At 36.0% G+C, this 12,247-nt stretch overlaps 2 protein-coding genes and 1 long non-coding RNA gene across 3 annotated transcripts; all 3 read left to right on the top strand.

The window, feature by feature from the left end:
- Positions 1 to 3,003: 3,003 nt before the first annotated feature.
- Positions 3,004 to 5,795, top strand: LOC123886531 (replication factor A protein 1-like). The gene is made up of 10 exons (XM_045935841.1): positions 3,004 to 3,439; positions 3,527 to 3,626; positions 3,734 to 3,855; positions 3,967 to 4,072; positions 4,187 to 4,322; positions 4,418 to 4,572; positions 4,665 to 4,785; positions 4,869 to 5,075; positions 5,170 to 5,247; positions 5,415 to 5,795. The coding sequence occupies exons 1-10, from the start codon at positions 3,004 to 3,006 to the stop codon at positions 5,793 to 5,795; spliced, it is 1,842 nt and encodes a 613-aa protein (XP_045791797.1).
- On the top strand, positions 4,955 to 5,447 carry LOC123883804. Its single transcript, XR_006800463.1, has 3 exons — positions 4,955 to 5,075; positions 5,170 to 5,247; positions 5,415 to 5,447. It is a non-coding gene; the product is annotated as an uncharacterized LOC123883804 (long non-coding RNA).
- Positions 5,796 to 5,947: 152 nt separating the features above from the next.
- On the top strand, positions 5,948 to 7,324 carry LOC123886530. The gene is made up of 3 exons (XM_045935840.1): positions 5,948 to 6,539; positions 6,634 to 6,990; positions 7,082 to 7,324. The coding sequence occupies exons 1-3, from the start codon at positions 6,450 to 6,452 to the stop codon at positions 7,322 to 7,324; spliced, it is 690 nt and encodes a 229-aa protein (XP_045791796.1). The 5' UTR covers positions 5,948 to 6,449.
- Positions 7,325 to 12,247: the final 4,923 nt, after the last annotated feature.

Raw genomic sequence — 12,247 nt, 5'->3', positions numbered from 1 at the left:
GAGGTGAGTTAAGCTCAGGAGGTCTACCTAGTCAGTCAAATTCCCTATCAAGGGATAGGACACGACTCCTTGACTCATCTTGTCGTCATGTGGAATTCCCTCCGGGAACCCAACCAGATTATCCAACTCCTATATCAGGTAGTCTCTGGTATCACTGAGATCATAACTTAAACATTTTATTCATAAACGTGGTCCAAAGCCCACTCAAACATTTCATACTTAAAATATAGCACAAGGCCAATAAATTAATTACATATGATCAACCGTCTTAAGTTATATAAACTTTCTAATTTCTTACAAGTCATATACTTCTTAGGTCACTACTTTATTGGGGCTCACTAGTCTTTCTAAATCTAATCTCTATACTTTAAACGTCGGGAAAAGCTATTTATATTTCCCTCGTGTAACATATCAATCACACATAGTTATTAAAGTTAGGCATTCTAATCTTATATCTCATTGTACACCAATTTCTATATATGTTGAAGTGTTATTCTACTAATGGCATAATAATCAAGGGAAAGGGATCTAACATTATTATGCACATTCAATATTCTCCAAAGCATTGTTTGATGAACATTAGGAGTACAAGGGTACCTAGCACTCCTTTTACATTAACATCTAAAACTATAGTCAGTAACTAAATCATAAATTTGCCAAACACTAAATACATTTGGTAGTGCTAAACCTAAAGGAACCCACTTGTGTCCTTGATTTCTTTTATCCGAAATCTCTTCCTCAACGCCAGCTTCTGGTCTTCTTTTTATTCCAATACTCAGTCCAACACTTAATCAAGCCATTGGTCAAGAGTGGTTTAAGTCATTGACAGTTCCGGGACTTGGCGAAAAGGCAAAATTACAGCGGAAATACACTGAACCCGAAACCAGATTTCTGCACAATTGCAGCAACAGTACCCTAACTCCCATCTCGTCTACAGACCTCAATATTAAGCTAAAATCTACGAAAAGTGGGTACTCAAATCGAAGGGAATTGTGTTAGTTTTCCATAGCTACAAGTGGAATTTAAATCAGAATTACAGAGAAGGAGCAGTTACTGTTTTAATGAAGACATGTCCAAAACACAAATTTTATCAAACTTCATCCAATTCACACTCTCAACCAACAATGATTCTCAAAGGCTTCCGGCTTATTCTCTCAAACACACCCACAGTTTGCAAATGCTACCACCTCAGAATTTGTACAAGAATTTCATAGATTTGGAATTTCACTAACCCACTTGGTTGTAATTTCAGTTCCAATCTTGAAGATTTCCTTCAAGCTCATAGCTCAATTTCCGTTCCTCCTTGAAGCTTGTTCTTCAAATTCGGATTCTAGACAACATCTTGAATTATTAGGATCTAGAAGCTTAAGGTTAAGGGATTTATCCATACGCAAGAAAGTAGGGGTGAGCATGAACCCGAGACCCGACTCGAAATCGATATAATCGACAACATATTGAAGCATTCGGTCGGGTGCGGGTCGGGTCTCGGGTCAACAAATTGCGAAAAATCAGGCATGAACGGTTGCATACGGGCGGGTGCGGGTCTCTAAAATTTTATCTCTCCATAACCGAAACCGACCGAACAACCATTAGATGCAAATTAATTTTTTTCCTTCTCTCCCTCTCAATCTCATATACTCTTTGTTATTTTTATCCATCTTTGATATAAGATAAAAATGTTATATTTTACAAAGCTTATAATTAATAATATGGTGATGAAGAATGTGGGAAAAATATTCTAATATATATATATATTCTAGATCTATTTTAATTTCTACGTATATCTTTTGTTGCATTCTGTATGAGGTATTAAACTATTCGAAAATTAGGATTTTTTGGAGAATGGATGAGTTTTAGATGTAAACAAAGTTTCGATATAACCCGTAATAACCGACCAGTTCAACCCGTCACCCGTATGACCCGAACCCGAACAAACCGAAGATATAGACGGTCGGAATTGAGTCCAAATTAAATGGTTGCGGTTTTTATCGATTTAGTGATTTTCAGCCCGAACCCGACCGAAACCGACCGATGCTCAGGCCTACAAGAAAGGAAGAAAGAATTTATGAAGATTGAGGGAGATGAAGGGTTGGTTCAGTTGAGAAAAGAAACAGAGGTTCCAAAATTTGCTTTTGTTTTCTCATGGGTTCCTTTAATGGTGGTTTGAAATCTCTACAACTACACAAGTGCAAATCATCTATAGGAAAAAAAAACAGGTGTCAACCTCTAAGGTTGTCCACATAGGATCTTAGATTTCATGTTTAGACAAAAAATTATCCTAATTTAGGCAATGTTTTCAAAATTGTTGATGGAGGGAAAAAAGTGTGAAGAAATGATCAATGGGCCAGAAAACAAGGGCCGAAAATGCAAGGCCCATTGCATTTCAGCCCAAAACGAACGGAAGAAAAATAGCTGGCAGGAGTATAGCTGATACGTCGCATTCACTCGTCTGTGTTGTTTCCCACTTTTGGTTAACAAGATTGAAAAAATTTAATCAAAAACAAAAGTAAAATCCAAATCGATGCAAGCTCATGCTGTCCTTGGTCCTCATTCAAACATAAACCAATTTTGGCTCTCAAGTTTGTCCCCTTTTCATCTACCCTTTCTCCGATGCTCAAAACTTGCCATATCCGTGCTTCATCAAAAAACCCTACTGCAGATTTCGACTCAAATCTCTATGGAAAGCAATTTTCCCTCCAATGTGTTGATTTCAAGCCACAACCCTAAGGTAATTACGAAATTCAAATCCCCCGCCTTCAATATGTTGTGGATTTTAATATTTGTTTATATTTTTAGGGTTTCTGTGTTCTTGCTATTTAAATGGATGTTTGTTCATTGTTGAAATCACACCGCAGCCAACATATGTGCCTCTATCTGTTTTTTAAAATTTTTTTAATCTACAATAATTTGCTTTTATAAACTTTCAGTTATTTTTGATAACCCTTTTACAAAAAAAAAAAAAATTCTTGCTTAAAATTCTGCACTGTCTTCCCTCTTTTTGAAATGGCTTTGACTGTTGATAATCGTAATATGTTTTCAAACATTGATGAAATCAACTCTGATAGGGCAACTTGGAATTTTCAGGCTAAGGTCATAAGACTTTGGCAAGTGAATGATTTTAATCGAGTTAATGTTCCTTTTTCTATTGAAATGGTGTTAATGGATTCAGATGGTGCTAAGATTCATGCCACTATTAAAAAAACTCTGATTTACAAATTTAAACATGAGTTAATCGAGGGAAAAGTTTATTCTTTTGAAAATCTTGGTGTGGCAGCTAATACTGGAGCTTATAGGACAACACATCATCCTTACAAACTGAACTTTCAGTTTGGCTCATTGGTTCAGAGGCTGTCCAACTGTGATATTTTGAAGTCTCCATTTACCTTTGTTCCGATTGCTGATATTTTGGGGGGTTGTTATGACACTGATTTTTTACTTGGTCAGTTTCATTCTATACATTTTAATTCAGGTTTTGATGTGTTTATTAAGCTATTAACACTACACTTTTTTAAATACTTGATGTCAGATGTTATTGGTTTCTTGACTGAGATTGGGCAAGAACGTGGGATCACTAATCAGAATGGTAGTACAACGAAGCTGAATGTCATTGCATTGGAAGCTGATGGGTATGATGTTACCTTAGGATTCACTTTCATAAACTGTTTAGGCAATGTGTCTATATCATTTATTTAATTAGGTTTTTATTTAATGGATTTTGGTTTTTTTTCATTAGGCATAAACTTCAATGTACACTTTTTGGTCCATATGTTGATGAACTTAATACCTTTGTTGGAGCTGGTGATCTAACCAATGCTGTGGTTATTGTTCAGCTTGCTAAGGCTAAGATCTTCCAAGGTGATAATAAACATTAACTTTATTTATATCACTTATTTATTTTGTAACTAATAAGAATAATACTTTTGTTTTCTAAAAATATATATATGTTGTTTCTTCTTAAATCTGAAGTTATTGATTGGGAAATTGTAGACAAGATACATATCCAGAATTGCATGAATTGTTCTGTTTTGATATTTAACCCAACTTGTGACGAAAGTGTAGCCTTAAGGGCAAGGTGTGTCCTCAACTTCGCAATGCTTTGTTATCTTTGATTTTTTGTTAATTTTTTATAATCTTATGATTTATAATGGCTGTGGTGACTTGGGTTTTTGTTTATGTTGTTTATTAGTCTCAATGGTTCTGATGAGAATCCGTCTCCATTGACCTTTACTCAAGTTAGCACAGAGTCAAGTGTTCAACCACTTGATGAGTTTCTGCACATTACTCCAAGGATTACCTTGCAAGGTCTCAAGGATGCTACAACTGTAAGCATTTAGACAAACTTAACATGCAATGAAGTTGTTTATTAACTATATTTAGTTTGTTTATAAACCTCTGCTTCTGATTTGTTGTTGTAAAGGAATCATCACATGTTGTTGCTGCAACTGTTAAGAGGACTTTAAATCCCAATAGTTATTGGTATACATCATGTTTGTGCGGCAAGGCTGTTGTGCCGGATTCAAAGATGTGGTATTGTGAAAAGTGTAACAGGCATGTTTCAAAGGTTGTTCCTAGGTAAGGAAATAAATATGGCGAATTTGTTTGCTTGATTCAATTATATTATTTAATGTTTATCTTATAATACTTACTGTTCGATTATTACACAGGTTTTGTGTCAAAGTCAGAGTCATGGATGATACTGATTCTGCCATTTTTGTGATCTTTGACAAGGAAGCAAGTTCCATATTCAATATGTCTTGTGCTGATATGGTTCGAAATGGAGAAAATGTTAGTTTCAATTTTTATTATTATTGTTTAAATATTAATTTCTTTTTGGATAATTTAATCAACGTCATAATTTTATTATGTAGGATGTTGGTGAAAGAATTGTTCCACCTGAAATTGATGAGACACTGATTGATCAAACTTGGCTTTTTAAAGTTGAAGCTAAACCTTTTCAGAATCCTAGGTTTGAGCAATCTTTCTGTGTAAGAAAGATTTGTACCGATGAGGGTATAATTAAGCAATTTAAGGACAAGTGGGATAATGAGGATGCTGTGTATCTTAAAAATACAAATGTATGCATTTATCCTGTTATCCTATTTTAAACTTTTATTTCTCTCATGCGTCTACAATAGACATGTAATAATTTTTTCATTTCCACTTTTGTAGGAGGGTGGATCTTTGAGTACTTTGCTGGAAAAGGGGAAAGATGATTATGTAGTTGGGTCGTCAAACGTCCTTTCTGAGGTAAAATAGTGTAGTTAATAATATACAATACGTATGGTTCCAGTCATTGATCACATTAATTAAGATTATTTTAATTGATTTACTTACTTAGGATTAATATGTTATAGTTCTATATTTTGATATTGATTACCTTTGATTACGTTGATAACATATGGCGTCTATATTAGGAGTTTGAAAACTTTAGTGGAGATTCTGACAAGTCAAAAGGTTTGATTGTTGAGCGGTCAACTGTTGACGTATCACAAGATTTGATGATAAAATTTTCATCAGCTGTTGTTAATCTTGGCGATGATTTTGATAATACTCCTCTTTGTATTAAGCCAAATACATCCTCTAAGGTGAAACATATTTCATCTGCTGCTGTTGTCAACCCGAATACCGTTGTTGATGGTGTGAAGCCAATTCAACCTGATGATAATGCAAAGCCAATCAACTCTGTTGGATCTGTGAATCGAATCAACTCTGCTGGAGCTGCGAAGTCTCAACAATCTGCTGCTGTTATTGATGATTTGAGCCAGACAGCTTCAGCCTCTGTTAGGCCATCTTGACAGCGAAAGAAAATTGTTCCTAAGAGAGTGTCCCCTCAACATGAAGATCGAGATGTTGAAGATGAAAATGCTCCTATCAAGTTGTTGAAAAGGGCGGTGAAGATTGAGAAGATTTAAGCCTCATATGAAGGTGTCAGAATTAGTAAAATGCTGTATTAGTAATATTTATGTAATAAATTTTGATGGCCCAGTGGCAGTAGACCTTTAATTAGGACTATGTTTAAGTTGCATTTTGATAGATTAGTATCTTGCTTAAGTATTGTTGTTTAGTGGCCTAATGGCAGGGTGCCTTTAAGTATGGTTTTTAATTAGGGGAGTGAATTTGTAATCAGTTCCAAGTGCTGCAGTCATTTGGTGGTTTCAGTTTGAACTATAATGCTACTTTATCTTAATTTTAATATATATTTGTTTTAATTTACCTATGCAGTATTATATTTATATTATTGTTTTTTACTGCAAGTAACTATTGGATAGTTATTGCATGGGTAAGTAGTTTTGTAGCACATTCATTAGAAACAACTTCCAACATTAAATTGGCTGGACCAACCTTCAACTACTCATAGTGTAAGTGGACTAACACACTCATCTATATATCAAATTGATTTCATTTCAATATATCCTACATTGTTTTGCACTGACTTTAGCAGATCATACATGGCTGCAAGTTCTTATGCAGATAGCACTACAAGTCTTGGTGGCAGGTTGCAAAAATGCATTTTCACCACAATACATGTCAAAGATGATGTAAGTTCTATGTTTTCTTAGTTTTTTATTTTTCTTTCATTATCTAAGCACATTTATACGAAATTATCAGAACTTTAATCTTTCATTGTTGCAGCCATTTGGTGAGATTGATCCTGTGTTTGTTCATAAGTACTCCGATGAGTTGCATCAACAATGGAAAGTTTATGCGGGCAACCACTTACATTTGCTATCTTGGAATCAATCTCTTCGAAAACCTCTAATAACAGATGGATGGACAGAACTTCGTGAACACTTTGAGTTGCAGTTCCAATATCATGAGATTAATATGGTGTATTACGGTGATAGTATGTTCCAACTGCTGCTTCCTTTGACAGGACCAATTCCAACTAATGAATTTCCTTCATTTCACTCCCTGTCTACTAAACTCAGTGAACCATTAACATTTGAGATTCTTTTATCAAATAACTCAATTGGATCAAGAGACAAATTAGTTAGGTATTTTCCTGTTATTAAACTTCTTTATTTATACTGTTACACATTAATACTTATGCGTGTTGTTTACCTTCAACCATATTTGACAGGTTTTCAACAAGTGGTTAGGTGACTATATCACTTCTTTTCATAATTATCTGGTGCTTGAAGGTCCGGTCGCTGAACCTCATTTGGTCGAAATTATTCAAAGGCAAGGGGGAAATGGAATTCGAGAATTGGAGTATCTATACAATGGCATAAATTCAACATGGATAATTACTTCTCAGCTGGAGATCTTCTCAAGTTTACTTTTTTTGATATCAAAAATAGCAACAGAGTTGATGTTGATGTAGATAGAGTTGTTAGGTAATCCAACAATCAACATATCTTATAACAGTTTGTCAATGGTTTATCTTATCCTATGATAATGACACTATGTTGGAACAAAATTGATTTAAAAATGTTTGCCCCTAAATCTATAAAGGTTTTGATGATAATGTAACACCCCGTTTTTCAAAGCATAAAAAGGGGTATTATTTTAATTTTTTTTTTAAAACAACACGCTAAATAAAAATGGCGCGCGTGAACGCCCTTAGCTATCTCGACAATTCATCATTCAATGGAATATAAATATAATATCAAAATATTATACTACAGGGCTTCCGCGAAGCAAAGTGTGTACCTGAATAATTTACATACGGCGGATACATTAAGTTCATCAACCAAAAGACACGAGTTATGAACCGAATATATCACAAGGCCAAAAGGCACTAAACATGTCTGAGTATTAATGTATAAGACATACAGTCATCCAAAATACAAACTAGGCCCTAAGCCTAACCAAAAATGTAGCCTAACAAGCGCTACTCTCTACACTCCGGGATAGTCCACGAAGTCCTCGCCATCCACATGACCCACAGTCTCGCTAGGCTCTCCGTCATCTAAGGTGGGGGATAACCCGTTCATGTATCACATACAAAGCAAGGGTCACCAACTGGAAACAAGTATAAAAATACCAAATACACATACCAATTGCCAAGTACCAAAACGGAAAGCGAGTAAACGTCAAACATATTCTCAACACCAAGAATAATAAATAAAGTGCACACATAGCCTAATGCAAAACCTCTAATGAATGAACGTGATAACCGTCACTGGTTACCACTGTGAAATAACCGTCACTGGTTAAGTCACATGCATGAATTCCGGAATTTAACCTCACCGCAGCGAGTCGTAGGGTCACTCCTACTAAAAGGGTGCAGTCGTCACTGACAAACACCGACTCAATAAATCCCGTAGGATTAGGTGGTCCCATCTGACACACCCCGTGCAGTCGTCACTGACTTACACGACTATGAATGCATGAGCATATTATTTTCTTTCCACATACATAGGGCAGTCTTCACTGACTTACCCCGTGCAGTCGTCACTGACATACACGTTCACATATGCTCCTGCAAACAGTTACATATTCACATAACATGTAATATTCCACAACAACACGCCAACATACATATTCACATAATATGTAAAACAACAAAACAAGTATTCATCACGATCTCATATCGAGAATACATCACACGAATCATACCAAGCACTCACGGCCAGTGCATAAACAACAACAAGCATACAACACATATTATCGACAGGATTTAAGAAAAAGGTGCCCTTACCTCGGCAAGCTTCCAAACAAATACGTTCTCGCACTATTCTACGCTTTCTCGCTTCCTAAAATAGTGAGCGGACAAAGCATAAGTTTCTCCCAAAATATCTTAACGAAACTAAACCTATCAACAAAGGTCTAGAGGTGTCTAAGGCACTTCCTAACACTCTCGGATATTATTCTCAGGACATATCCTAACTCGCGCAGATATATAAAACTTCCACCCAAAATTCTACTGAATTCAGAAACCGTAAAATTTTACGTCAGCGGGTAAAATTTCTACTCGTTTTTCCAAAAGCGAGAATAATCCAAAACTCGTCATTCTGAATTTGCATAAACCTTCTCATACATAAAAGAGGATTACAGCCCAAAAGTCTGTGCCTTTTCAGCGCACGAGTACAAAACAGACTTAAACTCAGCAAAAATGCCGTTATTACAACGATACGTACAAACGACTTAAACAAAAACCCTAAAACTTTTATCCAATATTTATTTTCCTTACACAAAATAAACTGCGAAATTACGGGTCTTACAGATAACAAAGTATTAATTAACAATTGGAAGGACTAAAAATTTATTTTAAGTGCGCAGATATAAGCATCATATAAGCTCTGAGTGAAGTTCAGAGGATGTGAATTCAGAAGTTCACAAGCGCTCAGAAGATGTTGGACTTCAGAAGTTACAACCTTCAGAGGATGAAGTCTTCAGAACTTCTTGAGTGACTAAAGCGTCATCAACCTCTGAAGATCATTTTGATATCTGTGAAGATTCCCTTTGCAAGTCAACTCTTCTACCAATGAAGAAAAGGACCTTTCAAGCCTGATCAGTTCAGCTACCCTCTGTTTGTCTGTTCTAACTTGAGAACGTGGGTCTTCAGTTTTGTTAGCTGAATAAGGAAAGTCTTCTCTGCTGTAGTCAAAGTACCTGAAACTCTTTCTTAGTTTTGGATACAACCAAACTGCATCAAGACAGACTGCTTGAAGACAAAAGATTATCAACTCCAACGGTTCTTTTTGCAACGACTCTTTTCTGGTGATATATATACTAGAAGGATAAGCTGCAATAAATATACAATTATCAAGGATTGAACGTGCGCTGAACAAACTCTGAACTTTGTGTATACAAGCTCTGAACCTCTCATCAAGTGTTTTTGCACTTTAGTCAAATACTCTGTACTAATTGTATTTGCTCTCTTTAGGTTCATTTAAGAGCACTTGTATATTTTTATATACTTTACTATTACTTGAGGAAACTTAAGCTTGTGTGCTTAAGTGTGAAGTCTTAAGCTTGTGTGCTTGAGCATTGTTGAGAAGTCTCTTGCTTGTGTGCTTGAGCAGGTGTAATCTTGTGTGATTATAGTGAAATCCCTTGGAAGTGCAAGGGGACTGGACTACTCTCGTTTTGTGAGAGGAACCAGTATAAATTGCTTGTGTGATCTCTCTCTCTCTCTATCTTGCTTTTGTTTGTGTTATTTATCCGCTGCTAACGTAGTTGAGTTAAGAACTTGAAAAAGTTTTAACTTGGCTAAAACACAATTCAACCCCCCCTTCTTGTGTTTTCACACCTTCAATTGGTATCAGAGCTCTGGTCTGTTACTTTCACTTAACAGTGAGACAGTAAAGATCTTGTGAGAACACTATGTCTGGAGAAGACGATAGTAGCACTAGAACCGGTGAGGCCAGTGGTGCTGGTGGTGGTCCCAGAAATGCCTTTGGTTATGACTACTTAAGTAATGAATCACATGAACATAGTGGCAATAGAAAAGCCCCTATATTCAATGGTGATGCATCATTATTTGAGTGGTGGAAGGAAAGACTGTATAGCAATATTACTGCTATTGATCATGAGTTGTGGGATTTGGTTGAGCTGGGAGTAACTTTTGAAAACTTAAATGAACATGGAAGGTTGTCCATTGAGCATAGAAAGTTACTCACACCAGCTAACTTAAAAACCTACACTAAGCATCATAGAGTAAAGGACATTGTTGTTGGTGCTATTAGACATGAAGATTATGTCAGAATAGAGGACAAGTCTACTGCTAAATCTATCTTTGATTCTATGTGTGCTACCTATGATGGTAATGAAAAGGTTCAAGAGGCTAAAGCTAGTCTTCTGATAAGGCAATATGAACTATTCACTATGCAACAAGATGAGAACATTGAGACTATGTTTACAAGGTTTCAAATCCTTGTATCTGGTCTTAAAGCTCTTAAGAGAAGTTATTCCACCTATGACCATGTTCAGAAGATTCTGAGAAGTCTTCCTATTGCTTGGAGACCCAAGGTCACTGCAATAGAGGAAGCTCAAAATCTCAAAACTCTGAGTCTTGAAGCTCTGATAAGCAATCTCAGAAGCCATGAGATGGTTCTAGATGCTGACTCAGAAACTAAGAAGAAGTCCAAGTCAGTGGCTTTACAGTCAACTAGGACTACTTCTAAGGCTCTTAAGACTCAGCTTCTTGATATTGAAGAAGAATCTTCTGCTGATGGTCAAGAGGATGAGATGAATGAGGATGAGTTTGCCTTATTCACCAAGTTTCAGCAATGGAACAGATTTAACAAAAGAAATTTCAGAGGTAACAGCTCCAGAAATTTTGTCAGCAAAAAGGATGATCAGAAGAACTGCTTCAACTGTAAGAAGCCAGGACACTTTATTGCTGACTGTCCAGAAATGTCTGCTAAAGACAAAAGCAAAAGATACAGCTCAAAGAAGCAACAATTCAAGAGTAAATTGAGAAAGAGTCTGATGGCTACCTTTGAAGAGCTATCATCTGAGGAAGAAGTTGAGGAAGAAGAAGAGGCAAATCTAGCCCTGATGGCTTCAACTGACTCAGATATAGACTCAGACGATGAATCAGAATCAGATTCAGAAGTAACTGATGAGGTATTTTCTGACTGCTCTAAATCTCAACTAATAACTGCACTTAACAAGGTCATTGAGAAACATCTCAGAGTGTTAAGTAAACAAAAAGTTTTACAAGAAAAGCTTAACACTCTGACTGAACAAGCAGAACATTTTCAAGGTCTATATCAAGAAACTCTGAATAGAGTAAATGACTTTGAAAAAGGTTGTGCTGTTTGTCACAAACCTATTGATGAGCAGGAAATAGCTCTTCAACAGTTTGTGCATCTCAACCTTGGGAAGAGCAAAGCTGCTAATAGAATTTATAATGTTTTGAGACATAGAGGAGAAGGACTTGGCTATGAATATGGTAGAACATATTCAAAGCTGAAGACCTTTGCCAAAAAGGTTGGAAAATCTTGGGTTTATTATGTTGTTCCACCAAGTGAAGAGGGAAAGAATCCTGGCATTTGTGAAAATGACATTGATGATCTGAGTGATTTAGAAGCTGACAGCTCAGAGGAACCTAGTTCCTCAGGATCTGGAAAGAAAAGTTCAGAAGATAGAAGTTGTTCAGAACCTGATAACATTAGTTCAGATGTTCTGAAAGCTCCAACATCTGAGACTTCAAATTCTGGATCCAAAGGAACTTCAGTACCTGAAGCTAGTCAATCTAAGAGATCAGATGTTTTTAAAAGAAAAAATTCAAACTCCAAATCTCAGATGAAGTACAAGACTCAGGTTATTTATGATTCTAGAGTCAGTAGATATA

The sequence above is a fragment of the Trifolium pratense genome, linkage group LG5 (assembly GCF_020283565.1).
Source record: "Trifolium pratense cultivar HEN17-A07 linkage group LG5, ARS_RC_1.1, whole genome shotgun sequence".
In the NCBI taxonomy this organism is placed as follows: Eukaryota; Viridiplantae; Streptophyta; class Magnoliopsida; order Fabales; family Fabaceae; genus Trifolium; species Trifolium pratense.
The sequence above is the reverse complement of the archived record's forward strand: the minus strand, read 5'-3'. Positions and strand labels throughout refer to the sequence as shown.

What these genes read in the sequence shown, in the direction of transcription:
- LOC123886531 (XM_045935841.1), top strand. Translation starts at nt 3,004, where the DNA reads ATGGCTTTGACTGTTGATAATCGTAATATGTTTTCAAACATTGATGAA. An exon ending in GTCTCAAGGATGCTACAACT is followed by an intron (nt 4,323 to 4,417) that starts GTAAGCATTTAG and finishes GTTGTTGTAAAG; the next exon opens with GAATCATCACATGTTGTTGC. An exon ending in GTTTCAAAGGTTGTTCCTAG is followed by an intron (nt 4,573 to 4,664) that starts GTAAGGAAATAA and finishes ATTATTACACAG; the next exon opens with GTTTTGTGTCAAAGTCAGAG.
- LOC123886530 (XM_045935840.1), top strand. Translation starts at nt 6,450, where the DNA reads ATGGCTGCAAGTTCTTATGCAGATAGCACTACAAGTCTTGGTGGCAGG. An exon ending in CAATACATGTCAAAGATGAT is followed by an intron (nt 6,540 to 6,633) that starts GTAAGTTCTATG and finishes TCATTGTTGCAG; the next exon opens with CCATTTGGTGAGATTGATCC. An exon ending in TTGGATCAAGAGACAAATTA is followed by an intron (nt 6,991 to 7,081) that starts GTTAGGTATTTT and finishes CATATTTGACAG; the next exon opens with GTTTTCAACAAGTGGTTAGG.